General features: G+C 52.5%; 7 protein-coding genes across 7 annotated transcripts; 4 read left to right on the forward strand and 3 right to left on the reverse strand.

The window, feature by feature from the left end:
* Window positions 1-268: 268 nt before the first annotated feature.
* Window positions 269-1402, reverse strand: N0V89_007853 (uncharacterized protein; the record flags this gene model as incomplete). Its single annotated transcript, XM_056216613.1, has 2 exons — window positions 269-886; window positions 935-1402. 2 exons carry the CDS (start codon window positions 1400-1402, stop codon window positions 269-271), a joined length of 1086 nt encoding a protein of 361 aa, XP_056070860.1.
* Window positions 1403-2392: 990 nt separating this feature from the next.
* RAD5_2 (DNA helicase rad5) lies at window positions 2393-3454 on the forward strand (the record flags this gene model as incomplete). The annotated part of the gene is made up of 2 exons (XM_056216614.1): window positions 2393-2819; window positions 3177-3454. The coding sequence occupies 2 exons, from the start codon at window positions 2393-2395 to the stop codon at window positions 3452-3454; spliced, it is 705 nt and encodes a 234-aa protein (XP_056070861.1).
* Window positions 3455-12799: 9345 nt separating this feature from the next.
* N0V89_007855 (uncharacterized protein) lies at window positions 12800-16012 on the reverse strand (the record flags this gene model as incomplete). The annotated part of the gene is made up of 4 exons (XM_056216615.1): window positions 12800-12946; window positions 13165-15509; window positions 15590-15605; window positions 15653-16012. 4 exons carry the CDS (start codon window positions 16010-16012, stop codon window positions 12800-12802), a joined length of 2868 nt encoding a protein of 955 aa, XP_056070862.1.
* Window positions 16013-19970: 3958 nt separating this feature from the next.
* On the forward strand, window positions 19971-21481 carry N0V89_007856 (uncharacterized protein; the record flags this gene model as incomplete). Its single annotated transcript, XM_056216616.1, has 3 exons — window positions 19971-20375; window positions 20428-21315; window positions 21368-21481. The coding sequence occupies 3 exons, from the start codon at window positions 19971-19973 to the stop codon at window positions 21479-21481; spliced, it is 1407 nt and encodes a 468-aa protein (XP_056070863.1).
* Window positions 21482-22419: 938 nt separating this feature from the next.
* On the forward strand, window positions 22420-23410 carry N0V89_007857 (uncharacterized protein; the record flags this gene model as incomplete). The annotated part of the gene is made up of 3 exons (XM_056216617.1): window positions 22420-22503; window positions 22567-22631; window positions 22744-23410. 3 exons carry the CDS (start codon window positions 22420-22422, stop codon window positions 23408-23410), a joined length of 816 nt encoding a protein of 271 aa, XP_056070864.1.
* Window positions 23411-24002: 592 nt separating this feature from the next.
* On the reverse strand, window positions 24003-25962 carry N0V89_007858 (uncharacterized protein; the record flags this gene model as incomplete). Its single annotated transcript, XM_056216618.1, has 4 exons — window positions 24003-24433; window positions 24492-25416; window positions 25467-25758; window positions 25889-25962. The coding sequence occupies 4 exons, from the start codon at window positions 25960-25962 to the stop codon at window positions 24003-24005; spliced, it is 1722 nt and encodes a 573-aa protein (XP_056070865.1).
* A 446-nt stretch (window positions 25963-26408) lies between these two features.
* Window positions 26409-27321, forward strand: RKI1 (ribose-5-phosphate isomerase rki1; the record flags this gene model as incomplete). Its single annotated transcript, XM_056216619.1, has 2 exons — window positions 26409-26787; window positions 26858-27321. 2 exons carry the CDS (start codon window positions 26409-26411, stop codon window positions 27319-27321), a joined length of 843 nt encoding a protein of 280 aa, XP_056070866.1.
* Between the last annotated feature and the right edge of the window lie 37 nt (window positions 27322-27358).

Genomic DNA, 27358 nt, shown 5'->3' on the forward strand with positions numbered 1-27358 from the left:
TCACAGTAAGAACAAGCAGGAAACAGAGTTTGGGACATTGAGTAGAGAATGATATAGTATCTGGAAATATTGCAAATCAAGGCCTAGAATGAACATCAGAGTGTTCATTCTACGATTCCTTTGCTGTTGCTTTTGCACCGTAAACATGGCCCCAGTTCCTTCAGAGTGTGCAAGATTCGTAGGACCCTTTCGACTCATACTCGCATGATAGTCAATAAAAAGTGAGCAATCCCATGAGTATAGTAGCGCAGGCTCGAACTAAGCCCACCTACGTTGGCCCGGCACCAGTATTGGTGACAGCATTCAGCGCAATGCTAGCCGCCCCCAGTTGCCCAATCGCATCATCCACTCTGCTCTTGCAACCAAATCTGCAACTTGCAAAGGCCTGCTTCACACGAACAGCGCGCACGGTTCTGTCCGCATTGTCGTACGAGATAGTGACCGCATTTCTCCATAATTCCTTCCGGTGCGCTTTCTGCTCCTCCTCGTTCAAGGAGTCGAACGGTCGTCCATGCCCAATGCTTTCATGAAGAAGTTGAATCTCGTGATTGAACTCAGTCTGCAGAGACTTTAACGGCTGCTGAATCTCCATGATGGCTTTCAGGGCCATCCGTGCGAGTTCATCCAAGTCCATAAGCCTCTTCTGCAGGTCTGGCTCTGACATTGATTTCACCGGAGTATACTTTGTGACGTAGACCATGAGTGCTCCGAGGTTGTCCTCCAACCTTTCCAGGGCGGCACAGATTGGCTTGCCGACCGAAAGAACCGCATGTGTGATCAAGTCGGCACGTTTTTCGACTACGTTGTAGCGGTGACCCAGGTGGTTGATCCAACTTTGCAAGTTTGATATCGGATCCCGTATTGTCTTCAAACGGGTATGGAGCGCCTATCGAATAAGTCAATGAGAATACAATGTGATTTGCAGGTGCCATACATGGCGTTCGACATTCTTAATCGTTTGAAAAAGATCGACTTCCACTTGAAGCAGATTCCCATGTGCTTGGCGCAACTTCTGTTGGGTGGCTCTCAAGCCATCATGCGCCTTCATCGCAGATTGAAAGTGGTTGTTCTGGCTCGGTGATGTTCGCAAGTCGAAAGAAACGGCAGGTACTTGGGGCCAAGAGTCCTGGAAAGTTGTTGCCGCGGGCGGTCGTGAGCCAGAAGCGTGTGAAGGCACTGGATGCATCCGGACCAGTGTGCTAAATTGCATTGTCGAGGGCTCAGCAAACACATCATAAGACCTCTTAGGCGAGGGCTTCTGAGAAGTGGTTGTTGTGGGTAGTTGCGAGCTAGAAGAGTTTATGGGTACTGGTGGACTCGGAACAGGTCCGTTAGATGGCGCCGACGGCAGCTTGTTCATCAGGGAGAGATCCGCTTGAGGTGACGGATTTTGGAAAGTCATTGCCATGGGAGAGCGTGATGGCACTTCGGCAGGTCTTCCATGATGTTGCTGGCTTTGGGTGCGAATCTCATCAGGCTTCCCGTGAGTGACTCTGGGCGATGGCGATGGCGACATTGTAGACTCGCTGAAGTCATTGGAAGTTGTTGTCAGAGTTGTGGCGGTGGTGCTTTGTGTATTTATAGATTAGACAAGCACACGTGCCAAGACTAATACAGGTGAAGGCAGGAAGCTTCCGAGCGGAACGCAACAATCCATGCAAGCGCAACGGAACTCTCATTGACTCGATAGAGAGCTCTATGTGAGCACAACATGAGATCGCGAGCGGAACGCAACAGTCATGACTTATACATGCAGGTACTTGTATGCTCTCAAGGTCAATCTCCCTTATTATCGTTTGCAGAAAGAACGTGCTACATGCCAGGGCGCTGGAATCGCAATTTAAATTTTTCAACTAACATATATACTGTAAGGAGAAAAGTATTGGTCTGAACCCTGAATTGCATGTTTTGGTATAGTTTAGTGCCCTATTTTACGTCTACAGATGGGCGGAAAAACACAAATTTACTAAAATCTAGTTAATGTTTTAGTTCCTGTAGTAACTATAATGGTTAAACATACTTGGACTATTTCCCGCGCTGTGGGAAGTCGCAAATCCTTTCTGCAAAGCACCGATAGTTCGTATCACATCACATTGAAACCATGTACGATCGAGCACGGTGAATGCATTCGAGCGGAACGCCACAATTCATTGTTTCAAGGAAAGTTCTATATGAGCAAGCGCAATGGAACAACCATCATCAACTGCGATCAATGCTTTCCGGTGGATAATAAAACTACGCTAGTGTGCCAAGAGTCGGTGAGATATGTCAGAGTACTTATGATATATAGCCTGTCCTCAGTACTTTCTACCACTTTCACTCCTCTTCCTCTCCTCTCAAGACCCATATCTTTGCAGTGGTATATAGCCTCCAGAATACGCCCAGCCTTCATATGGCATCCGCCAAGATATCCGTCGGTGACATTCCGCGACACAATCAACGGACGCCACAAGCGGGAGACCCGCTAGGGATCTTAGCGGCCATGCAAGATTTCCCTGAGCCTCGGAACCTGGACTCGGATGAAAACACCACTGAGAAATCACGGAAAAGGAAGGAAAGGTTCTTCCAGGGATCTGTGTATCAGGCAATTGAGAACGGACGCAATACACCATTCGGTGACCAGATATGGGCTGCCAGTAATTACGATTGGGTTCATCGGCTCGAGCCACCGGTACTCCTAGAGGCCAAATCGCCGATCAGGCTCAACGACTACCAGCGACATTTACTCAACCGAATCCTCTATGCCCTGTTCGTCTCAGAGTGTGGTGCCTTGCTATCCCTTGGCACGGAGCTTGACAAGACCCACCGTGTTATCATTGGTAAGAAAGACAAGCACCTGTTCTTGAATCCCTGAGAAACCTAACAGCTACACAGTGTTGTGCATAGAACTTCACAAGCGCTATCAAGTTCCGCCTATAGCACATGGAATCAACCCGGACGAAACGCCAGGAATGTGGACACATGAGCCCACCGAAAATTCTTCGAAATAGCTCAAAGCCGTCGTCCTTTCACCAGTCCGAGCAGGCATCCTGATCGTGGTGCCGCTCAACCTGATCAGCCACTGGGAACATGTATTCGAGGAACGGGTGAAGGAAGGCCACCTGTCAGTCCTGGTGTACTGTCAGTACATCTCAAGCCAAATAATAGTAGAAAAAGCTAACACTTTGTTTTTCTAGCCGGTGAAAGCGCCAAGGGTATCGAGTCTTCTATAGGACTTCTAGCCAGCGATGTGGTCATCACGACATACCAAACTCTCGAGGCAGAATATGAGGAACGCGAGAAGGCCTTAAAGGACAGCGTTCGACGTGACTGCCACTGTCCTCTGATGGATCTATTCTGGCTTGCCTTGGTGCTCGACGAGAGTCACACAGCAACAAAGCAAACAATCATTACCAGCCAGCCCGTGGTGGCAATTAATGCCAAATTCAGGGTGGCCATTATGGGAACGGAGTAGCTGAATTCGAACCTCCATCAGTTCGTTCAATGGATCCACTGCCGTCAAATACTGAAGAAGCATCTCATATCAATGTCATCTGAGAAGGTTCAGGTGGTTTAGTACACGGGAATGGAGGAATCGAAAATCTGGAGAAGGCTTTCGTATGCCAGTATGGCCCATACGAGCAGATATCTTTGGAGATGCTTTCTGGGTGGGATGATCGTCACATACGATCACACATCATCGTGGGTGACTATTTTCGGCCCGGCTAAGGGAGAAGTCAGGCCTGGAGGAGTTTACAGGGATTGTTTCATTTTCTTCCAACATATTTTTGGGTATTCCGGTTTGAGGATTTATGTCCTACCTTTTTCAATTTATTCTATTAAATTCAATGTGCGGCCAACAGATATCCTCTGCATATGTGCAAATTTTGTATCAGATAGATGCACCGTGTTTTGGCTCAAGGAGAGGCACTTGAAATATGCAGCAATGTGGGACAGTACCCATGGGAATGACAAGCGTCATCTCCTATTGAGACTCACAGGGATAGGGATTTCATTCTGGCAGGCAAGGTAAGGCCAGACCTTGATACCTTTGCTGGTCCGTGAACAGCGTGGGTGCTTGATCTTTAGGAAGAGTATACTATATGCGAGCTCTCCTGGAATACTCAGATTCGCACATCACGAAGCTCTTCAGGTCGTGTTTCGTGGCCTGCAGCATGTACCCCATGAGGAGACGTCTACTCCACGAAACAATTTTCATGGTCACCTCAATAGGCCTACTGAGATCTTTTCGATGCCACGATGTCGGCAGAGACACGCTCATTCCGCAGACACAGAGGAGGACACGGAACTTGCAGTATGTAACCCGTGTGGAAATGCCGTTATCTCCACAAAGTCTCTCCGGTTGCTGCACGAGTCAGTTATGCAGATAAATAGTAGTCGGCGAACACAATGCGGAGGAACCACTTCCTAACTAAAAATAGTATTCTTTCCAGCGATCGCTATCTTCTCGATGATTCGTTGATCTCTGGTTATCCTTCTAGAAGGTCCTTTCTCGGTGTTGTTACCTTCTGAAGAAGGTTGTTTGCCGGAAGTGGCCGATGCTGATTCGTGGAAGAACAACGCGCGTCGATGGTATTGCTGCAAGCCACGAAACGGCATTACAAGGGCGCACTAAAGTTCAAGGCATTTAAGATGTGAGCGTCTGCCATTGTGACCGAGGTCTGATCCGCGGTGATAATTTCGACGACCAGCAGACGAAACGGTGATCGGTGTGATGCTCCCCCCAAATGAATCGTGGAAAAGCAGCGAAGAATCCGGACGGCAACCATTGCAACAGACTTCACACAGTTACATTCGAACCGGCATCTCTAGAAAGATTAGACTCGAAGATGACGCGCGTTCTTTATTGCGGCTTTCAAAGCGACCAGTCCGATCGTGCGTGATTGATCTCGGCGGGACGACCCTCTCTGACTTCTTCAACCCAGTAACGGATCGCTTTGGACCATATCGGTAATCTCTAGATTCCTCAGCGCTCGAGCTTGGTTGAGTTGGTTGTCCCCATTCACTACAGGCGTCGCGGGAAGGCGTCCAAGCGATAGCTAATTCCGCAGCACCGTAGTGATCGCCAACCAAGCGGTGGTGGGCCTCGGAGCCCACATGTTGAAACAGCGTATCAAGGTTCTTGGAAGTTGTCCCTGTCGAAAGGCCAGCTTGATGGATAGAAGGTGCGACGTTGTGACACGTGGAAACGCGGAAAGAACGCGCTAGTTCATCGACGACGTCGCACCTCTTTCTCTTCGCAATCCATCCGCGATCAACACCACCACTCGCCGAAATTTGGCCTTCGAGGGACAGCAGGACCTACTCAGGTTCGTTCAGGTCCCGATCATTCCACATTCCAATGGGCAACGCCGACCCGGCGTCTGGAGGGCTCCTCTTGTGACGTCACCCGACCCGACAACAGAGCGCCTTGCAGTTGGATGATACTTCAACACGACTTGCGTAACAAATGCGACATGTCGAAGTCGCTGAGGTGCTTCAAAGAACGTATATCACTCGTTGTCCAAGTTCCCATGGACTGAGTTGGGTTCCAATGGTACTGACGTGATATATGCGGACGACGGGTGCAGGACGAACGAAGGACAACGAAGAACAACGAAGCTCTGTCGGCCGGTGCATCAAGTTAAATTTCATGGAAGTAGCCGCTATACGCCTCAACAGGAACACAAAATCGACCCGGATCCGTTTGCGAATAATACTATCTCTTCGATCTATGCCCGACCTTTCAGTATGTGGTTCAGCATATGCAAAAGGGGATGGGGCTCCTTAAAAGGCGGATGTCGAGTTGCGACACGGCTTCATGGAAGATTCATCGTGGAAAGCGCCACACACCTTGCATCCTTGTACCTACCATCGCTGCTACGTCAGATTTGACACTGGCAATGCAACAGATCAAAGAGGTACTTTCCGAGTCAAGACGTGGGAGCAAGCCAACTGACACCTGCTGACGGCTTGTGGTCAGATAAGGTTGGAATTTTATCAATAGCGGGAAGCTGCGCACCAACGAGTGGCTTGAGTTTTGAGAGTAGGTGTCGCAGGAGATAGCCAGAGGCTCGCACTGTCTTAACATGATCCTCCACCCCTCTGAAGTCCTTGGACGAGAGTTAATGGAGTGATTCCAGGGATGAAATATCTGACGACGAGGCTGTGAACGCGGAAGATGATGGCAAGACCGAGCAAAAGAACGCAATCACGCAATACAGCGACGGCGAACATATAACACATGGCGCTCTAGATAAAGAAGAAGCGATTCAGCGACAGTCAGTGGGAAAGCAGTTGCACATATGATCTGACTTCGCCACTGATAACCAGCAACGAATCGGCTTGGGTTGATGGAAGCTCATCTATTCCACTAAGGCTCAGACTTTCGTCGACCGCCCCATTCGACGCTCTAGGCGCTTCCAATCGGGGCAACTAATCGTGCATTACCTCTGCTTCAATCAAACCTGCGTTATCATCCAGAAGTGGTTTTGATTGCTTGCGACAGCTACGGAGCTCGAGCCCCCCATCACAAACGCAACAACGGTACTCAACGTGCGCGAATCTGCTACAGAAGTTGGGCGGCGTTCGGAAGCGGATAGGTCAACCATACATTGATCGCGGTGGCCCAGCGACATCTCTGCGCACCTAAGTGCAATGTTCACACATTGACACGCTACGAAAATAGATTCTTGGCCGGATGCAACGAGTACCTCCTTGTTCCTGAGCTGACCGCTCAAGAACAGAATCTCTGACTTCAGCGGGCATCATCAACTATCAATATTGAGACTATGTTGGATTTGAGCTTCCTTTCTCCAGGCCGATCTCCCTCACCGATCACTGTGATGCCGAACATGCTCAAAAACCCACACCTTTCACTACAGCAACCAGCATAACCGAGAGACCCGAGAGATCACGATCGATCCCAAGAGTATCTGTCTTGCGCAGGCGAACGAAGAAACCAGAGATTACACATCAGCGTCCCATGACTTCTTAGCTAACTGATTTTGCTGGCCCCAACCAAAATGTCTATTTGGAGTACCTGTTTCCGTGTGTCAACGACCATGCCAGCGCAGCTTCTAGGCCATCGAATTCCATACTGTACAGGTCACTGGATGTGACTGCTATCAATACTGCATGTCACATATTTCCCAGGACTCAACGGAGCAGCTGACCTCTTTGCCACCCGCCACTTATCAGGTCTGTTAAGTGGCTGGTGACTCGACAGGTGCAGGACCAAGAACCGCCTAAATCTGTACCTACAGTATCAGAATGCGGAGACATATAACATGGGTCAACCTTGTAAGACCACGATCGATGAACCCAGGCAAGGCTCATACTACATTTAAGCCAGAAGCCGATAGTCTACCCCGGATGGCTCGCGCAGCTAAACACGGTGTGGCATATCGTATGCTTTGCATGCAGCTCTCTGCTCATGTACGGCAAACCCTGCGCGGCTCCGGCTTCTCCGCCATTACCGCATTAGGTGATGCCCCTCAATCGATCTCGAAACGCCGGGTTACGGTTCTCGAGTATCCGTCTACAACACTGTGTGTACCTACGCAAAGCAGTACATGTAGCCGAACGGTGATCGCAAGTGCGCGATGGTTCACCTGTCCGTGTGAGGACATGGATGATGGTGTTGAGACTAAATACGGAGAGGACCGACATCGACTTTGTCCGAGACAATCGAGTTGTTATCGCATGTGGTCGCCTCCCTCTCAAGAAAGACCGCTCCTCTATTGGAGGTACCCGTCTCGCGGTTGACCGGTTCGACTCGCCGCGAACCCATTACCTTCAATTTCGGGGTTACAGAATGGGTCTGTGTCCACCTCAACATTCGTAATGACTCGTTGTCATCCATGTGGAGAGCATGATGCGGAGAGCTTCGCAGATGTTTGATGCCTCTTGCTGAAAAGGGCCGATTCTACAGGATTCTGCATATTACGCGATCTTCTAAGACTCACACCAGGAATCGCTAATCAGCTATGACTGTCGTCACTTCCGCCTGGTCTACTTACATACGTGTACACCCGCCTGACTCGCGGCCCGAGCGTACGCGTTTACCCCATACGCCATCGCCATAAATTCTACCAAGCACCGCAGCGCTCCCAGTTATTATCATATGATAGTAACACTGTCAGCTCAGTATTGAGGCACGGATGAATATTGCAACGTGGCCGCTCTATGTGCAGCGCAGCTTGAGATGTCAACCCTGCAAAGACTTCAGAAGAAGGGCTTGACGGACGCATACCACATACTTTGCGAAGGTCCCACATTGATCAGACCACTCGGAAGGCTCGACTATCGCCTTCAAGTTGGTCGATAACGTATGTCACACGGCATCGATTCGTTTGTACGTATCCGTTCGTGATGCGAACGTGGTACAGCATCCTCGCCTGACCTACCATCCGCTTTGGTACGCGTACAGGCGCTCTATATTGATCTCTACACGTATTGGGATGGATCTACCGGTGCTTTGCTCGATGCGAATGCCCACCTAAGACACGATCATTACTTGCAGGTTTTTGTTTGCCCAGAAACTTGGGCTTATTCAGGTCTATTGTTCAAAATCCACGACTTTGACAAGAGATTTTACGACACACTGTCGCTGCATCGGCAGGATCCAGGTCTCCAACTGTGATTTAGCAGGACGAAGTGCCACGAACAAGCCTGGATATGTCTCTCAGTGGTTTTCTTATCACCTCTAAATACAGGATCTGTCTGAATATGGCACAGCCCACATATGCAGACCTGTTGGCCTGTCCTGCACTCGACTCTTTATGATTTTTACGCTTGGAAAAGTTCGAACGTCGTCTAAGATGCGAATGGCTACTGGGGCTAAGCTTCGCAACGCTGACAACAAGAGATTTTTGCCAAGCAGGTCCTAGGCGTTCCTCAATAACAAGCATTCATGAGGCCCTGAAGACTTCGAGAGATACACCAGCACGAAGGTGGACGGCATCTGGTACACGATTTAAAATAAGCACCTCATTGCCTAACACATTGCAGCCAAGCAAATAGAGAGGTGCGTTTCCACCAAGATCAACTGAGTTGGTAGTCTAAGAAGCCGTGCTGTTTTTTTGCTTGATACCACCCACAATGCACCCATACGCTCTGCCAGGATTTAAACTTTCGAAGGATCAGTATACGGCTCTTTGCATACGCAAGCTCAACGCTTTCGATTATCACACGATTTGGAATATATCCACCAGGCCTGAAGCCATCTACACATTCACGTATAACGACTTAATAGGAGTCTGTTATAGCTACGATAAACGACTCGAAGTTCTCCAAGACCGGTTTTTAGGCTAAAACCCGAATGCTTACCCAAAACAGTCGCAAGCCACACAAACGGAGCAGAACGCAACCTTTCCTAGGACTGGGTCACCTCCTTGGTCGAATAATCTCTTGATCGTAGCGAATCAAGCCCGAGAAAAGTCTGCCAGAGTGTACTTGGAGGTACACATGGACAACAGGGACGAGGTACCCTTGGACTGTCGGCGCCCCAACCCTACCGCAAATTCTCCCCACATGTGCAGGCACAGATCCTGTAGCTCGCTTCCACTTTAGTTGCCGCGGGCACTACTGAACGTTGTTCTCGCGTGCATGCCACGACCATTGCGCGCTATGATGTGCGTTTTTACGGCATGCGCCCGCTCGAAGTCGGAATGCAGGCCTCCGTACCTGAACAGTGAACCGCACAACAGCTTCTGGATGAGAAGTCGCTAGACCATCACCATTCTTGACATACGTCACTAAACCATGTTTGACGAACAGAGGACTCGGCCAAATCCTTTCGCTGCTAGTCTACACCACTTCATCTAACACCGTTCTAGAAGACCTTTTAGCGCGTATCGGTTGCAGCGATCATTTCCGGAACGCCAGCCACAGCTCATCAAAATGTCGCGCTTTCGGATTGTAATACTACGATTGTGTCAATGTCGTCCAGTCGCCTCCGTCACCAACAGGACAACAAATTTCACTGCTGACGATCTAATGAAGGATCTCAATCCTTCGGCCGTTCGCGAAAAGACCTGGACAACATCTGGTGTCCTTGCCTGCCGTGTTATTATTCTCCGCATGCCCCTTCACAACGTGTGCGTCCGTGCCGCGCTGCAGCAACTGCATGGTGGGGTCGGTACCCAGGTTTCCTCGCCGCCCTCATTTGCACAAATGAAGTCTTCAATACATGCAATCTCAACAATGTCGGAAAGTGTGGGGAATGTGGAGGGCTGCAATAGCGTAATGTGGCAGCTGAATACCGCAGTAGGGGTGGCTATGATATCCACAGCTGTTCACCGTCTGCCGTACTGCGGTATTACTATTGCGGATGTGCTTACCTGGATTTACCTTGCTCTCTACCGCACCAACCCCGGCTGAGCGGAGCGTAAGGGACGGGTACCGGAGCACGGATGGGATCCGTACATCGTCAGCAAGTGCCGATGCGAAGACAGTTCGCAGCCTGCGCCCGACCGTGCATTCGGCTTCACCGTGCTGTGGAAAGACGGCGCGAAAGTTGACAGTGCGTCTTAAGGGGTCTCTGTTAAGATGAAACTGCCATGTGGGCAGACGCCCACTCCGCAAAGCATGCGGGCAAAGGACAAACGCGCAAATCGACCCCGCCACCACAGCTCAGCAAGCTCAGACAAGTCATGAGACTTGGGCTGTACCTAGCTCAGGAGCAGTACCAAAGAACAGACGGCCAACAAGCAGGCATTCCAAGGCAACTCTACGATGATCATGGCCATGGGACCAATGTGGATCTGGGGTGCATTGCAGTGAGCGACATCCTGCAGCCCTCATATCCAAGTTTTTCAACGTTCCATACATATACGAGCACACCAGCCTGGCAACCCTGCCAAGGCCGAAGTATCTTATTGTGCAGGAAACGGATGAGCAAGATCGTCTTTGATTCTGGAGGCTGTGTTGTGGCAACCCTCGCCCACTGGTCAGCTAGTACTGAGATCAAACCCCACCGTAACATGACGTACAATGGCTGAACATCGATGGGCAAATGCTATGTTGGGCAGCGTCGGCAACTGGTCACGCTTGGGAGGTCACCACAACAGTGAACTGACAGTTGACATGGCGTACAAGTGTGGTACAGATCTGGTAGCGAAGCAGACATGTTCCAGGTGCTCCCACGTACCAAGGTACGTATCCACCTCGTCACTCTCCTACTGCACCTCGAACATCAATATCACATCGCTACCCAACGTACTGCCGACCGCCTTCGTCCAGCTTTCCTCCGATCTTGAGCCGCCCCATTGTTCTCGCCACTTGCCGCATTCTCACCACAGCGATTATCAAATCTCCGAAGGTGGATTTCACGTCAATAAAAATCGTTCGCGATGTGGTACGCCTTCGCCACTATGGCCCAGCGGAGCACGAAGCAAATCGGCTCAGCGGCAGACGTCCGCGGCGGCGGCGTCCACTCGTAGCACGTCAGCCTACAACAGCAAGACATGACGACTGGCAGCAAGGTGCACTCACCGATGCCTTCTCGCGCGCGCTTACAGAACCTCGAAAAGGAACCACATCCTGACCACGACTCCAATATGTCCGAACTATGTGGTCTGCGGGGCCCGTGATTTGTGACATCAGTAGGGATCACGGGGCGCCCTCCGACACCAGATGCGACGGTTGCACTGCCAGATTCCTGCCGGCGCGTTCAATAGAGTACAGTGGGTATACTCGCCCGGCTCTTGCCTCGCTACGTCTTGACAGCCGGGCTTTGACCCGTGACGCTTCATGCAGACTCGTGGCTGGCTGCCCAGTCCATCACTTGCGCCATCCTGATCTGATCCCGTCCTGAAACCGCATCCCAAGCTATAGTACCAGAAAACGGTGAAACGCGTCTTTCTGCGCGCCCGAATGCGCATGCGTTGGCTCTGCTGGCTAGCCCCGTACGTAGCAAGGTCGGCCTCGTCCGCGACAGTTGGCATCCTGAGGCCGCTAACGACGTCCCTCCCTACTGAGCGAGGCGCGTGCGTGCAGCCAACGTGCAGCGACCTGAGATTTGAGTTTTTCTCGTTCCGAGCGCCCAGTTCGGTTGGACGCGCGCACGCGAGGCAGCATTAACGTTTGCTATAGCCATGCGTTGCCGTGCTATAGGCGCTATGACGCTTCGGGCCCGATGCGCTGATCGGCCGACCGAACTGTCTGCCCTGCCCTGCCCTGCCCTGCCATGGCTTAAGCTTATCCGTCTGCCTTATGCTATCTCGTGATGGCACGCCCGTTCTGGGCCCCGGCCCGGCTGCTGGATCCTTCCCGCAAGCAAGCTCTTCGAGAAGGTTTGCAACGAGGAGCTAGCGCGAAGAAGGGCAGTAGCGGCGGTGGAACATGTGTAGTTGGGCATGACTCGGACGTGGATATATGTATAGTGGTTGCAAGTAAGAACGCTATGAAGGGATTTTGATGGATGCGAGGAACTACGGCATCGCTAAAGTGATAAAAGACGAATGTACATGCGCCGCTGTTTCGAAGAGAGGATATTGGGCTACGCAGTGCCAACGCAACGCTCAAGTGGAATGGTATCGATATAGACGAAGAGAAAGGGAAGATTGCAAAGCCAGCCAGCCAACCGCCAGAAGTAAAAGTGAAGATCCAACGCCATACCAAATACCCAATCTATCATGATCATTTCCCAATCCGTGAAGCCATAAGTTCCCGCTAAAAGTTACCAATATAATAAAAGTGAAGACATTACGTGTGCTGCACGAAGAAGGGGTGTGACAAGCTCCAGACTCCAGTCCATCATTGAATGTGGGGCGTCGAGAGCGCATGTGGCGATGTGTCTTCTAGAAGGCAGGCAAGCCTACAGCGCAAGACCCGTCCCGTCGCCGCTCCAGCGGTACAGGCAGAGCATTTCGCGACGCCGCAGCTGCGCGAACTCGGCATTTTCGTCCATGCCGCGCCCCCGCACCTGCTGCAAAGCCGAGCGCATCACCTTCCGGAAATTTCTCTACAATGTTTGGTCAGCATGATCGACCTCAATTTTCCGAGATTGTGGGGAGTGAGTGATGCAAGTGTGGGTGTTGAAACGAGGACGGGGAAGAGGCTGAATGCAGGAGGTTCGCGGCCGAGACGGGTAATAGCGTGGAAGCGCGAAGCTGCAACTGCGAAACCCGGGTATGGCTGCTTCAAGGGACATTGCGGTGTAAGAGATCTGGGGAGACTTACCTGGTACTCGGTGTTGAGGGTGACGATGCACGCTTCATGCGCTCGTACGATTGTCTCGCAAGCTTTGACGACGTTGGGGTTGGCTTCGCCTTGCAACTTGTCGGCTATGAGAAGCAATAGGAAGCTCCCCTGTAGGAGGTAGATTCCAAAGAAGAACGGCATGAAGCTGAGATCAGGATCGAGTTCCAGAATTTCGTTGAGTGCTTCGGCGGCGGCGACAGCGTGTCCGGTGGCGTCGATAAAGCTCTGGGATGATATCCAGAGATCATTGTCGTCTAACAACGAGATAGGATCCCATTTGCCGTTCAGTAGAATATGGAGAGTATGCATGATGTGCGTGCCATAGGCGACAACGATTCTCGCGCGCATGAGCGATTCCTGAGCTCTAGATGTCGTAGAGTTTACTGATCGAGCTGATGGTGTGCCTGGGTGTATGGGTTCCTGAACTTCTGCGTTTGCCTCTGCGATAGCTCTTGCCTTCAACTCGCGAAGCGAATGGCCATACGCCTCTAGCTGCCGGGTGATTTCTGCGGCATGGTCGTCCCAGTTGGTCTTCGAACCAAATCTAGGATGATTTCTTGCATGGTGGACTTCGACAATCTCGCCCAATATGCTCATCAGAGGGAGAAAGAATCCAAATGTGGATGTCCCAGTGCACTCATATATGGGTCCTGTGCTTCGTCGAACGGTAGGATCTGAAAATGATTGAGCGGAGTTTGCAAAGAGAGCCGGATTTTGCCATACATCATCAGAAACAGGTGTCTGTAAATCGCCGCACTCGATATCGAGTAGCGATAATGGCCTGTTGTAGGCTAACGCCAGGTGCCGATCCACGGTGTACAGCATCCACCAAACTCGACGTCGCTCTTCTCGTTGCTCCTCGGTGAGGTTGGCTGGAGCGTTCTGTCCAGACGAGGAGCCACCAACGTGTGCTGAGTCAAGGTCGGATCGGGCATCTGGATTCTCCTCCGGCGGTGGCGTCAACGGCACCTCCTTGCTAAGTTTCAACTCCCTAGCCAAACTCCACGCAGCGTTCCACCACCGCAGCGACGCCGCCTTGTACTCGCTGGCGCTTATGACGACTGCAAGGTTAGCGTACGTGCAGACATCATCAATGCCACCTGGAGCGCCGGCAGAGCTAGCCGCATAGCTTCTTTGCCAAATACCTTCGCCAGGTAGTCCTAGTTCCGGATCTTGTGTCGAGATGCCAAAGTTGTTCATTGTTGCACCGGAGCTGAATGTCGGACTTGCATCTTCACCTTGTGATTGGTGCACTAAAGGCTTGAGGAGGGAAATGGTCAAGTTGATGAGTTTCTCCGATAATTGACTTCGTGCGGATGGTGACGACGCTAGGTAGGGCGATTCGCTTGTCAAACATCCGATCCAGAGCATGCTAGCGAGTAGTGCTGGGCTACACACGCGTGGGGTATTGTGCCGCAAGAACGATTCTTTCTGGAACACGTAACACAGCACATACGGGCTTGTGGGCTGCATGAAAGCAGTACTGGAGCTCTGGAAATAGAGCTCCAGCAAATCACAGGCAAGAGATACGGGCATGATGTTCGTCAGATGAGGCACCAGGGGCGCAAGAACCGGGTATCGCAGTTGTTGGGAACTCGGTGGGTGTGCATTCGGGTATATAGTCGTAGAAGGAGACGGCAGTGACAGCCAGCCTGGCGATCCAGTTACAGGTGAGGTCGTAATGTAGCCCGGCAACGGAGATTCGCCATGGGCCATCCTGTACGAGTTTGCAGTCCCTTGTGCGCTCTGTGGGCTCATCATCTCGTAAGGACTTTGTGCATAATCTGGCATGTTGGAGGGAATGATGGGGTGCATCATCTGGTGAGGTTGCTGGTACGCACGGTTGTAGTCGTCCATAGAGGCATATTCTGGAATTGAGTGGTTGTGCATTGGCAAGCCTTGGGTCTGAATGCGCGGTGGCTGCATGGGATGGTGAATGCTTTCGCTGATTTGATTCTCTGGGATGGAGTCGATGGCGCTCATGCTCATGGTCCGGGATACCGGATTGACACCTTGAAACATGCCGGCGCTATCTATGTCACGGGTCGTGGCAATGCTGGCGGACCTCCCAGGCTGTGGGAGGTTGGGTGGAGGCAAGTCTGGTAGAGGTCGCTGGCCTTCGGGCAGCTCGACAGTCGGTGAGGATTCCTTCTGGTCGTCAGGAAGGACAGTCCCGCGTGATTGAGGGCTCCCGGACGTGGATTCGCCAGATGGTGGAGCGGAGCCATTTGCTACTGCCGCAGCGGCTGCTGCAGCAAGGTCCTTTCGTGATGCCTTTCCGCGCTTCTTGCGCTCGCGCATGTACTCGCATGATAGACCGAATTCTGCGATACGGTTAGTGCCACGTTGGTTTTGACAGCGCCGACAGCTGTCAAAATTGCTTGGTGGATCCTGTGGAACGTACCTATACAGTGAGCGCACTACGCGACGTTAGCAACTAGTCATCACGTCAATGTCAGCTACTCACAGGTGCCTTGCCATCGCACTTTGTCCGCAACTGATTACACTGATCACACGCTCGGCTGATTCTGCGTCGCACTGGTCCTGCAGCGGCAGCACCTCGTCCTGCCCGCTCGTGGAGCATCGCATCACGTTGGCTGCGAGGAGCTGCAGCAAGAGGTCCGTTGGCGTAGGATAGGCGGTGCGGCTTGACGAGGCCCTTGCCCGGCTGAAGGACATGTCGGTTTTGATGGAACTGCAGTGCGTACTGTGAAGTATGGGCCAATGTATCGAGCGGCGAAGGGCCCATGTGCTGGGCAGCATAGTGGTGTTGATGCTGCATTGGTGGAGGAAACTGCTCGTATTGGTGGAGACTCGTCGACATCATCCTTCTAGCGCCGGCCTCGGCCACAACTGCACCGCTCGACAACGACGGATAGGGCTCAATGGCGGCGGTGTGGAGGTTAATCTCGAGTGAATAAACCCAACAGAAGAAGGCAGATAAACAGCAGGCGATACGTGGTCGAGGTGCGTTCAGCGCCGGGCTGGGAGAGATGTCGTCGGGATGGATGCAGGTCAGAGGTAGGTCCACGGTGCTCTTTTGACTCGCTCGCCCGTGTCCCTGAGTACAATATAGGTAGCTGCCGGCCGCAGGCTTCTCCGCCTCCAGCCAGGTCAGGTCTTAGTGGTGCCCGCGGGGTATAGCACAGGCTGCCAGTGCCTGAGGTGCAGGGTGGCCAATACCGGATGGCATGGGCAGCGACCTCCCATCTCCGGGTCTGCTAGCTGCGTCGCGCGTCAGAAAACTGCTGGGCCACATGCAAACGAGATGGGCAATGACTTCTGCACGCTGGGTTCGAGCCAAGGCCTCATGTCCCCAGTCATCACGCCTCAGCAGCTACCCCGGCACGTCCCAGGGATCCCGGTGTAGCGCAACGCTTCCACGTTAAGCACAGGGCACGAAGCCGCTTGATCGTCGGTGCCGCGAGCTTGAGCGGATGCACCCCAAGCTGCTCGCCGCGTCAAGGCCCGTAATCAAAAACGATATTGCTTGATCGGTGCCATGCCAGCCCTATATGTGCCCGTCTTAAGAGTGCCATACCGTACCGATGCCGGCTAGAGGTACCGTTTTGTAACCCCCCGTACCGCCAATGCCACCATCGGATCCGTCGCTCGACTGACTGGCGATCCAGAAACGACCTGTGCCATGATTGGGGCCCACAACCCACTTTTGTGCATTTGCCAGCAAGACCTCCAAACGATGGCACGGGACCGTTTAGTCGACGCGCTCTCCAGCCTGCTGTCCCCTTTCATCAGTATGCGCTGCCGGCTGTAGAGTCCTCGAACAGCAAGAACCAAGTTGCTGCCCCCCAGCTGCGACCGGCTACGATTCATGGCTAGCCTTCCGCCACACCCTGCCGGTCATCGCATCCCAGTGAATAATCCGTCTCGCCAGCCTTCCGCAGCCTGTGCGGATCAGCCTTTCATCCAGAATTTTCCCAGAAGAAGCCGGTGGGCATGAATCAATGCTGACAATGCTCCGATGGAATCGGACTCAGGGCCTTCCAAAACGCTTCGATCTTCCGCGATCCGACCCAGAAACAAATCGCGCCTCCAACGCTTTTTGCGAAGGCGAGCGCATCAAAGTGCCCTCCGTGATCAAGCACGGTAATGCATCCTGTGGGGGTCCGTAGGAAATTGAAGTTTTGAAAGGTCACCTGCAGATGGGTTGGCCAGAACGGGTCTTGTGGAGAGACTGGCTGCGCAGGCTTCTGATCTATAATACCTCATTTATGATAACAAGAGGTCCAGAATGAGAGGCCGTGACACGGCCAAGTCAGCGTGCCTTGTCCGACTGCGGCCAACACGCAAAGTGGCGTGCGAACGTTGCAGACAACGCGCGCTTAGACACGCTGGTCGGCCCTCTCCACCCATCTCACCGTTTTCAAAGTAACTGAATCCGCTAAAACGGTGGCTTCAATTGTGGAGAAAACGGTTGCATATGTCGTCGAGGGCCTATCAACGTCGTGACCGGTACGCGCTTTGATGGTCGATTTCAGTGATTGGCGGGCGATTTGAAGCCAGCGGATCGCTCCGCATTTCAGCGCCCAGCATTTCACTTTACCCCATTCACTGTGTCGTGCCTTTGACGTCTTGGCAGCAGAATGCTGCAGGAACGTCTGGCGAGAGTGGTGCGAACATTTGGTCACGTTGACGGGGCCATCCTGTCTGGCGATCAATAGCGTAGTTCCGCAGAGACCAACACGAGCGACCGGCAATTCATACTCAGGTTCGTCGTCGCAATTATCCAAGGAAGGGTTGCTTCCGAAGCCATCAGCATTCAAGGCCTGTACCATAGCATAAATTTGTGAAAGATGTGAACGATGACGAGCTTGTTGAACAAGAAAAAGGCTGAGCACGTTGTCCAAGCGTCGAGTCCGCGAAGATCTACTCGGCCCAAAAATCGCCTCGCGAGAGTAACGAGTTGGGGCGGGAAGAATGAGGTGGTCGCTACACCGTTTCGGGAACGGGTGGTTTTCTCCGTTCGTACCCACATGAGCGACTCCGGGTGGACCGTTCGTCGCTCGCGCTTCGTGGTTTGGCTGCTTGTTGAGGCGTCCGAAAAGGTTCGCGACAAGGTCGGTAAAGCGGCAGATGAACCAGACTAGATGGTTCTTTGTAAAGATCGACCCCCTTGTGGTGCGGTCGCACTCTCGCAACGCATGTTGCCGCGTAGAAAGAGAACAGGGAATGGAGACACCTTGACTGGGATCGCTGCCGAACCCTTCTGCCACTCGGTCTAAGCCGAGAGCGTTAGCGTTCACAACTTCCCGCTCCTCCCGATAGTAACGGACCAACTAATCTAGACGTGGCTTAGTGAGAGCCAAAAGTCGGTTGGAGGTGCAGTAAATTGCAGCCAGTGACAGTTTCGCAATTTTTGGGAATGTATCGGAGGGTGCAGGTTTCATTGCACTGCAGCATCGCACCTCACCTCCTGTGCAGCTGTCAGCCCAGAAATCGTGGTTCTATGCTGTATAGTCCTGTGAAAAGCACCGTCAATAGGTTGTTTTGCTGCGCGAAGCTGAGGTCACACTGGTGTCGCTGAGGGATCGGTGGAGTTGGTGCTTGGGGGCCGCTCCCCTTACACTGTGCGCTTCTCACATGTTCCGTGCTCCATATGGGGACTTTGCATCCAGACGCATTGAAGTATATAGCCATCAACGCCAAATCTAGACACTCGACGACTGTTTTCGCGTACCTGGTGGGACCAGACGCTACGATTGTAGGCTCCAAAACGTTCGGATTGGGTATTCTGTGTTCAGAAGCACTCGATCATGCTGCTGGACTGCAATCTCTATCGCAAGGTTTGGAAGTTCTAATTCCTGGCAAACAATGTCGAGCCGGTCGCAGAGAAGGCCCATGATCCTCTGCACATAGGATCAGCACTCCATGGCTGTAGGATCAGGATCTGGCGACCTGACTCGGGACGTTTTCCTCGACGCCAGAGTCGGTTCGGCTGCCCTAGTTCCCGCCACTGCGCCACCACAAGGCTCTGTGACTGGGCGAAAGATGTAAGCCCGAAAGCAACAAAGGCATCATGCAATGGACAGGAGAATTGTCGGGATGTGTTCGCATCACAATGATGGCTGCGGGAACTGCCGACCAACGGGGCGGTTGCTGACAGCTTCAGATGGCTTACTTCAAGCCAGCCGATGCGCCAAAGATAAAGAAAGCTTCAGACCCCAAGGAAAATAGAACACAACATGGTGAAGCGTACCGCCAACAATGAAACCTGCAGGATGGCCTTCCTCTTCTGGTCGTTCAGTGAGATAATTTGGCTCATTCACCCTTGATATTCGATGCAGGATGATGATCGCTCAGCGCTGTCCAGATGGCTCGAAAATCCAGAAAAGGCGCAGTGGCTGATTCTCTGGCGGCCTGTGACTGTTACACAACGCCGGAGACGCGTCTGGTCGCGAAATGGACGCGTTATTGACTGTTTAGGGATCGGTCAGTCTGCGTCTCACGAGTTGCTCTGCAGAGCGCCACTGGCCGTGCCGTCCGAACAGCCGCATCCGAGTTGTCAATCGAAACGAATTGGTGGGTGCAGGTTGAGGGAAGCAGAACAGTGATGTGGTCAACATTGAGGCTGGCAGAAGGCGGAAAGCGGTCACTAACCGAACGCACTAGACTTGGCGGGGTCGTAGCTTCCATAGCTAATCGACAAATACGTCACCCCGCTGGCGGCGACTTCATCGACACCAAAAATAATTGCACCTCACCGCGGTCCTGCATTGACATACCCAATCAATATATCAACCCACAATCGTCATCACTACGGCATCATGTCAGTGGAAACTATCACGACCATCTCGCCGGTCACCAACAAGCCCATCCTCACCCGCAATGGCCTCTCGGATGTCGATCTGCTCTCCATACCAGAAACAGCTGCACGTGCTTTCGAGTCCTACCGTCGCACTTCTCTCTCAGAGCGTCAAGCAATCGTCAAAAAGGCGTTGAAATTGCTGGATGAGCGCCAAGATGCCTTGGGCAAAGAGCTCACGGAGCAGATGGGCCGTCCTATTAACTACACGCCAAAGGAAGTCACGACTGCCGTAGCACGCGGCGAGTACATGCTCAAGATCAGTAATGAGGCTCTCAAAGAAACCGAAGGTGAAGCAGAGAAAGGCTTCAAACGCTACATCAAGAAGGTCCCCGTAGGACCAGTATTAATTCTTTTCCCTTGGAATGTGCGTTCAACATGCGATCGATAACAACAACTTCCACTGACTCCACATACAGTATCCATACCTGACCCTTGTCAATTCACTAATTCCAGCCTTGCTTGCGGGCAATTCTGTGGTTTTGAAACCATCCCCACAAACACCCACGAGTGCGGAGCAGATCAAACAAATTTTTGCAGACGCTGGACTGCCTGAAGGTGTTCTACAAATCTTTCACAGTGGATCAATCACCCAAATCGAAGCCATAGCGCGGTCACCGCAGATCCAACTAGTATGCTTCACTGGATCGGTTGCCAACGGTCTTGCTGTACAGAGCGCTGCTAGCGATCGTGTACCGATTCGTGTCGGGCTTGAGCTTGGAGGCAAAGATCCCGCGTATATTCGATCTGATGTCGATATCAAGTGGGCAGCCGAAGAAATCGTCGACGGGTCAGTCTTCAACTCTGGCCAGAGCTGTTGTAGTGTCGAGCGTGTCTACGTCGATGAGAAGATTCACGATGAGTTCATCGCCGCTCTTCAGGACGTGCTGAAGGGCTACAAGCTTGGCGATCCCATGGAGAAGGACACGCATGTGGGCCCAGTGGTTTCCTCTCGTTCCGCCGACTCCATCCGTGCGCATATCAAGGACGCTCTCGAGAAGGGTGCGAAAGACGCCACGCCAGACAATGCGTCTTTCAAATCTCCTCCAGCGGACGGAAATTTTGTTGCCCCGACGCTCCTGACCAACGTTGATCACAGCATGGCTGTGATGACCGAAGAAACCTTTGGCCCGGTCATCCCAGTTATGAAGGTCAAGAACGATGCTGAAGCTATCAAACTCATGAACGATAGCCAATTTGGATTGACAGCCAGCATCTGGACCAAGGATACCAACAAGGGTCACGAGCTCGTTGACGAAGTCGAGGCTGGCACTGTCTTCGTCAACCGTTGCGATTACCCTGCACCAGTAAGTGACCCTATATCATCTCTGGCTAGCATGTACTAACTTCGATTTTCAGGACCTCGCTTGGGTGGGGTGGAAGGACTCTGGAAAGGGTCAGACGCTTTCCAAATTTGGATTCGACCAGTTCGTCAAGCTAAAGAGCTACCATGTGAAAGACTACCCGAAATAGATGCTTGTGCGCGGTATGACGAACCATGTTCTAGCTTGTAACACGATGTTTCCCACGACTGGCAACGACAAGCTAGGCGGGTGTCATCGCACCTCCCGGCGACAAGATGGGCTTTTCTTGTGAACCTGACTGGAAACCGTGTTATACTAGGATAGCAGCGGAGCGGCGCTTCACCAGACGCGAACTTGAGTCGCTACGACACACGTCCGCGGAGTGGAACAGAGCGTCATATATATGCAGCCTCAATACTACCGTTTCCAGAATCAGCAAGGCGGATCATCGTCTCCTCACGTCTCAAACGCGCGTTTTGGTACCTGAATGAGAAATGAGCGCTACATGCAAGGTCGGTGGTACAAGCGAATGTGCAACCTACCCAAAGATATCGCTATTTCCACGTCACGCGTCCAATTCAGAAGACGCAGGTGCAACCTAGCTCTAAAGGTTTCATCTATTTACGATGTTACTCACATCTCGCGTACATTACGAGTAGCTTCTCAGATATTGACTGATGACTTTAGACGATCTCTCTCGCTCGGATGACAGTCGCTAACAGGACTCTCATACATTCCTGAGAGCGGAAGAAATTTTTCTCGTGCGCAGACTGATTGCACATCAAGGAATGTTGGCGTTGACTCGTCAGCGCAAGGAATCCGTTGCCCTCGCTCCGTCAGACCCGTCGCGTGGCAGAAAGCCAGTTTCTCATTGCTTGTAGTCTGTTTCATGCCACTTCCTTTATAAAAGCCTGCCCTTGGGGGTCAAGAGCACCTTTCCACTCATCTGCATTCATCCATCAGTTGCATATCCGAAATTCCGTTCATCGCTATTTCTTGTCTTCTCATTCTACTCATCATTTGTTTTCTCATTCTCGGGTCCTACATAATATTATCAAATCGTATCAGTCTCCGTCTCTCGTTTTCGTCGACAACGTTCTCGCAAGCATGGGTTTCAAGAATGCTATGAACAAGGTCAAAAGGACCCTGCTGTGTTGCAGGAAAGAAAAGAAGAAACCATTGCTGAAAATTGTACATATCGTCTGGCTACACACGTCCATATATCAGGACACATGAGCTAACCACCGGCTATAGGGACCTACGACTGACGTGCGGCGAATGGACATCACCGAAGGAATGCCCGATCTTACAGAAGCCGAGTAAGTCTCCAATCCTACCGATCCAGCATCCTATCCTCCCCTCGAAGTTAATCACGGCCTGCACACACATAACCATCATCCTCCATCCAACCTCCCACTAACACCCACCCAGCGCAAAGCTCATCCAAGAAAAAGCCGTCAACGACGCCTACCGTCTGCTCTCCTCCAATCCCACCCCCAAACCAACCCGCAACGCCCTCACTGACCCCTTCGCGTCCACCTCTGCCCTACCCATCCCCACAGACCCTTTCGCCTCAGCTTCAGCCTCAGCAGCCGCGTCCCAAACGAACCTCCCCGTCCCATCCCCTGGTTCCGTCCGCTCACAGGCCCGCCCCTTGCTCGACTCCGCGCCTTCTCCAACGCAGAACGGCTCCCCTTCTACGCTTCGCACAGCGCCGCAGAAAATCTGGGAGAAGACTCGCCGCCTATCAGGCTTGAGTCGCCGCTCGTCGCATCGCTCAAGCGCGTTGTACTCTGGTCTCGAGCGTGGCACTAATAAGCGCGATGAGCCTCTTATCATCGAGCTCGACGCCAGAGGAAAGGACATGGAGGGAGACGACACGAAGAGCGGGGCTAGTGTACGGGGCTTCGAGGTCGTGGACACAGTTGGTGGGACGCCCGAGGGCACGCCGACTAAGAAGAGGGGTGGCGGGGTGGGTGGGAGCGCGAGCAAGAGGCGTGTGGTGTCGAATCCGCTGATTGAGAAGGCGGTTAATGCGACGGAGGATGATAGCAGTGAGGATGAGGAGGTGGAGAGGAGGCCGTTGGTGAAGGCGTAAGGGAGCGGGAATGGGGTGCGAACGGTGTGTAAGGAGTGTAATTGTACGACTGCGTATGCATGTATCAACTAGACTGTGGAATAGCTGTTGTTTTAGGTCGGGAAGATATATTGAGTAAAAGTAGTTACAGCAGTGCGAGATGCACCGCGCGAGAGCATGTGTCCGTCCCTATCTCTATTCTATTTTGAAAGTCCAGCTCTCCCTCTCCAAAGCTCAGACGGCCAATTTGAGATCAAATTGTAGTATGTTTTGGAATGATAAGAAAGTATGCCAGCGGAATACCGGATAACACACATGCCATCTACATCGAACACTTAGCCAGCACACCACTTGCATTCCTAAGCGATTTCGTATCGTGGATTGCATTGCTGTGCGTTATCTGCACTTATGACTCGCTTGTAATAATTACTCCAGCTCATGCTTCCTCGCACCGAGGACAAAAGCTCGAACGCATTGATCTTGTGCAGACCCCTCCTGCGGTAACAGCGTGCTCGAGCTCTCAGGCCCTTGCCGGACGATCATGTTGTGACCCGTTGCTCTGATACTCCATGCCGTAACGCTCACTACAATGCTTGCAGTCCCGCCTAATATTCTATACCTTAAACACACTCGACTTACTCCTCACGCCATCGAACACACACGTGTTGTCCACGGGCACGTACTGCTCGGTAATGACCTTGATAACCTCCTGGCTTACAATGCCACCCGTCAGTGCGCCGATATTGTGTAACTCGCCGCCTCCCGCTCGCACGAGCTCTTGCGCTAGCTCGCCGATCTGCGTCCTGATGGTATCGTACTCCTCCTCGTCTATCGTGTACTTCGCCTCTTTGACCAAGCTATCAATGAGCTTGAGCGCAATACTGGTCACCTTCTCAGTGTCAGATTCGACTTCTGCGTCGGAGGAACCAGGGGGTCTGGGAGCGCCCGCGAGGCCGTCGAGGGTGTGCGTTGCGGTAAATTTGTCCCAGGCGAGGAAGGCGATGTATATGGGGATAAGAGCGTCGGGAAAGGTGAGCTTTTGTGCTGTAAATTCTCGTTAGTCTTTCACACCATGCACACAGCCTGCAATGGAATGACGCACCTAGCGATTTGGCGTTCGATCCGAACTTCAAGTCCCCCTCCGCTGGCACGATGTGGAACGGCCGCCCTCGAACAAGCTTGATATGCGCTGCGTTCTTGCAGAAAGCTTCTACGTCCTTCTCCTCGATGTGTGTGCTCATATTTGCATTGCGCTCCAGGAACCGCACGCTCTCTAGCACCTCTGCGAGATCTTTCCGTGCTTTCGACTTGTATACATTCTGCAGCTGGATGTAGTCTGCCGATCGCGCCTTCATATCCGGCACCGCGCCCGGCACTGGCAACACGCCGTACTTTGTGTAGAAGAGACCGATCGCATGTGCGATGACCCAGAAGGGCGCCGAATTCTCGCGTATTATGACGCACTCTGGGGCCTTGAAGATGTCCTTGACGGTACTGCTTGGCTCTGGAGGGTTGAGAGATTTGAGGACTGCTGACACGGCTTCCTCGAAGTTCTCTTCTCCGCCTTCGGGGTTGTCTGTTTGTGTTGCCTTCTTCACGAGGTCGCGAAAGGCGGTCTTGTCCTTGTAATTCTTTGGCGCCTCGCCGTTATGTTCCTTCTTCCACTCTTCTAAGCAATGCAATAAGATGGCGATGTACGGTATGTGGCCGTGATCGTCGGCGGCCATGTTTTCCATGTCCTTCGTCTTCTCTTTTGCGTATTCGAGTAACTCCGGCCACGGCTTCAGCAGCCGTAGGTCGGCTGTGGTCTCGGGGCTCGGGTGTGTGTCTACGATAGGGAAGGCTGGTGGTAGGTGTACGGAGAAGTGCGAGTAGAAGCCTACGGAGTGTACGTAGAAGAGTGGGACGAGTGCTTGGTCGGCGTGTGCGGTGAGCTTGGTGAGGAGTTCGGGTCGGATGGGAGCGGTCGCAAGGATGAGGGTGTATGGTTTGAGTGCGTCGGCTTGGCTGAGCCATGATTCGACGGGCTGCAATGATTTAGCTATGCATATACACCATCGGGCAGGTGCGTTTTCACCTCAGTTATGAAGTTGCCTTGCACGTCTGGGTTGAGCTCCTTCAGCAGATTACATGTATGCTCTGCGCGAAAGCCACCTAGATGCGACTCTTCTAAGAAGAAGTTTATGCCCAAGTCTGCCTCGTCCACCACAGCTGAATCTTGTATCGTAAAGTTGCCGGCGCCAGGAAGCACCAAATTCTTCAGCGTCTCTAGGCCGACAACGCCTGGACCAGAATTTATGAGGAGTATGTGCGAGTTTTCGAGGGCAATCTGCCCAGTAGCTCCCCACAGGCGCAACTGGCGGTCGTACCTGTAATGTTTAGAAGCTATATGGACGGCGAAGCACGGACGATCTTACTTCTTCTCCTTCGCTGTGGGGCCTTGGACTGGGGGGAGGAAGATCTGCCATCGTCATTCTATTCGAAAGAAAGAAGAATTACGGTTGGGTATAAAGCGTTGAAGAGAGAATGTCGGCGGCACTTAAGGTTCCCGCAGCTCCAGGCACCGCAGCCATTCTGCCGCCTGCCACCGCCCGGACCACGCGCCAAGCTCGTGGCGGGGCAATTGTCGCGTCACTCTTCCGCGGCGGCTGCCCCTCACTGATGTTATGGGGTTCCCTCCTCCGAACCTAAAATAACTTCATCGGATTCACGACTAAACTTTGTTTTTCCGTTTGCGACTTCGGCCTGGATTTTTTAGCCTACAGATACCACTTTCGGCCAGCTTTTATGAACTTAACTTCTTCACAGTCCCTCCGCCGCCTACATTGCATCACTCAGCAGGCTCGTTGCATCAGTCATCCAACATACCAATTGAGGTCATATACCACTCGATTGTCTGCTCATACCACTCATCTGCCTTCCTCTAGCAAGCGAGCAATCCTTAGCAGTTTTTCCGCGCGTCTTCCCAGCCGCGTTCCCCTCCACCCCTCCATCGCGACCCTTCACCAGCTCGCCCTCCATGACCGACGCAAATGTCGAATCCGCAAAACGTGCCGCCGCGCAACAAGCTGTAAAGGACCACTTCGACACTTCCGCAACCAACGTCGGTATCGGCTCCGGTTCCACCATCGTTTATGTCGTCGAAGCCATTAAAGAAGTCTCTACAAACCCCGGCATCCGCTTCATCCCCACGGGCTACCAGTCACGCCAGGTCATTGTAAAAGCCGGACTCACACCGGTCGCCTTCGACTCACTGCCAGAAGATACCATGTTCGATGTTGCGTTTGATGGTGCAGATGAGGTGGATGCGGAACTGAATTGTATAAAGGGTGGAGGCGCGTGTTTGTTCCAGGAGAAGCTGGTTGCGGAAAGAGCAAGGAAGTTCGTCTGTGTTGCTGGTAGGTTCTACTCCGCTCTCTCTTCATATCTTAAAAAGATGAAAGGGACAATCGCTGACATGGATGACAGACTACCGCAAGAAACAAGACCGCCTCCTCACCAACTGGCCCACAATCCCCATCGAAGTCGCCCCCATCGCCGTCCCTACCGTTCTCAAGGGCTTGCGCACCCTCGGCTCCACCAACCCTGAACTTCGCACCACGCTTCTCGAGAAATCAGGGCCCCTGAAAACAGACCAGGATTTTTTCATCGTAGACGCGCCCTTCAAGACACTGCTCATCGAGGCGGACGTAAAAGCAGGCAAGGGCAAGGGCGATGGCAGCGACGGCACGTGGGAGGTCAACAAGCTGAGCGAGGCAATTAAGGCACTTACCGGAGTGCTCGAGGTGGGCATTTTCTCTGGGCTGAATGGACTGGATGCGGAAACAATAAGGTCTACGGATGGAGTCAAGACGGTGACGAGTGGGCAGAAGCCGGTTGCTGTGTACTTTGGGATGCAGGATGGAAGTGTGGAGGTACGGACCGCGAAGTAGAGTCATCGCCCTCTTTGTGGTGGCGAGGTGCGGGATC

This window comes from Didymosphaeria variabile (assembly GCF_027946475.1).
Source record: "Didymosphaeria variabile strain IMI 356815 chromosome Unknown scaffold_5, whole genome shotgun sequence".
In the NCBI taxonomy this organism is placed as follows: domain Eukaryota; kingdom Fungi; phylum Ascomycota; class Dothideomycetes; order Pleosporales; family Didymosphaeriaceae; genus Didymosphaeria; species Didymosphaeria variabile.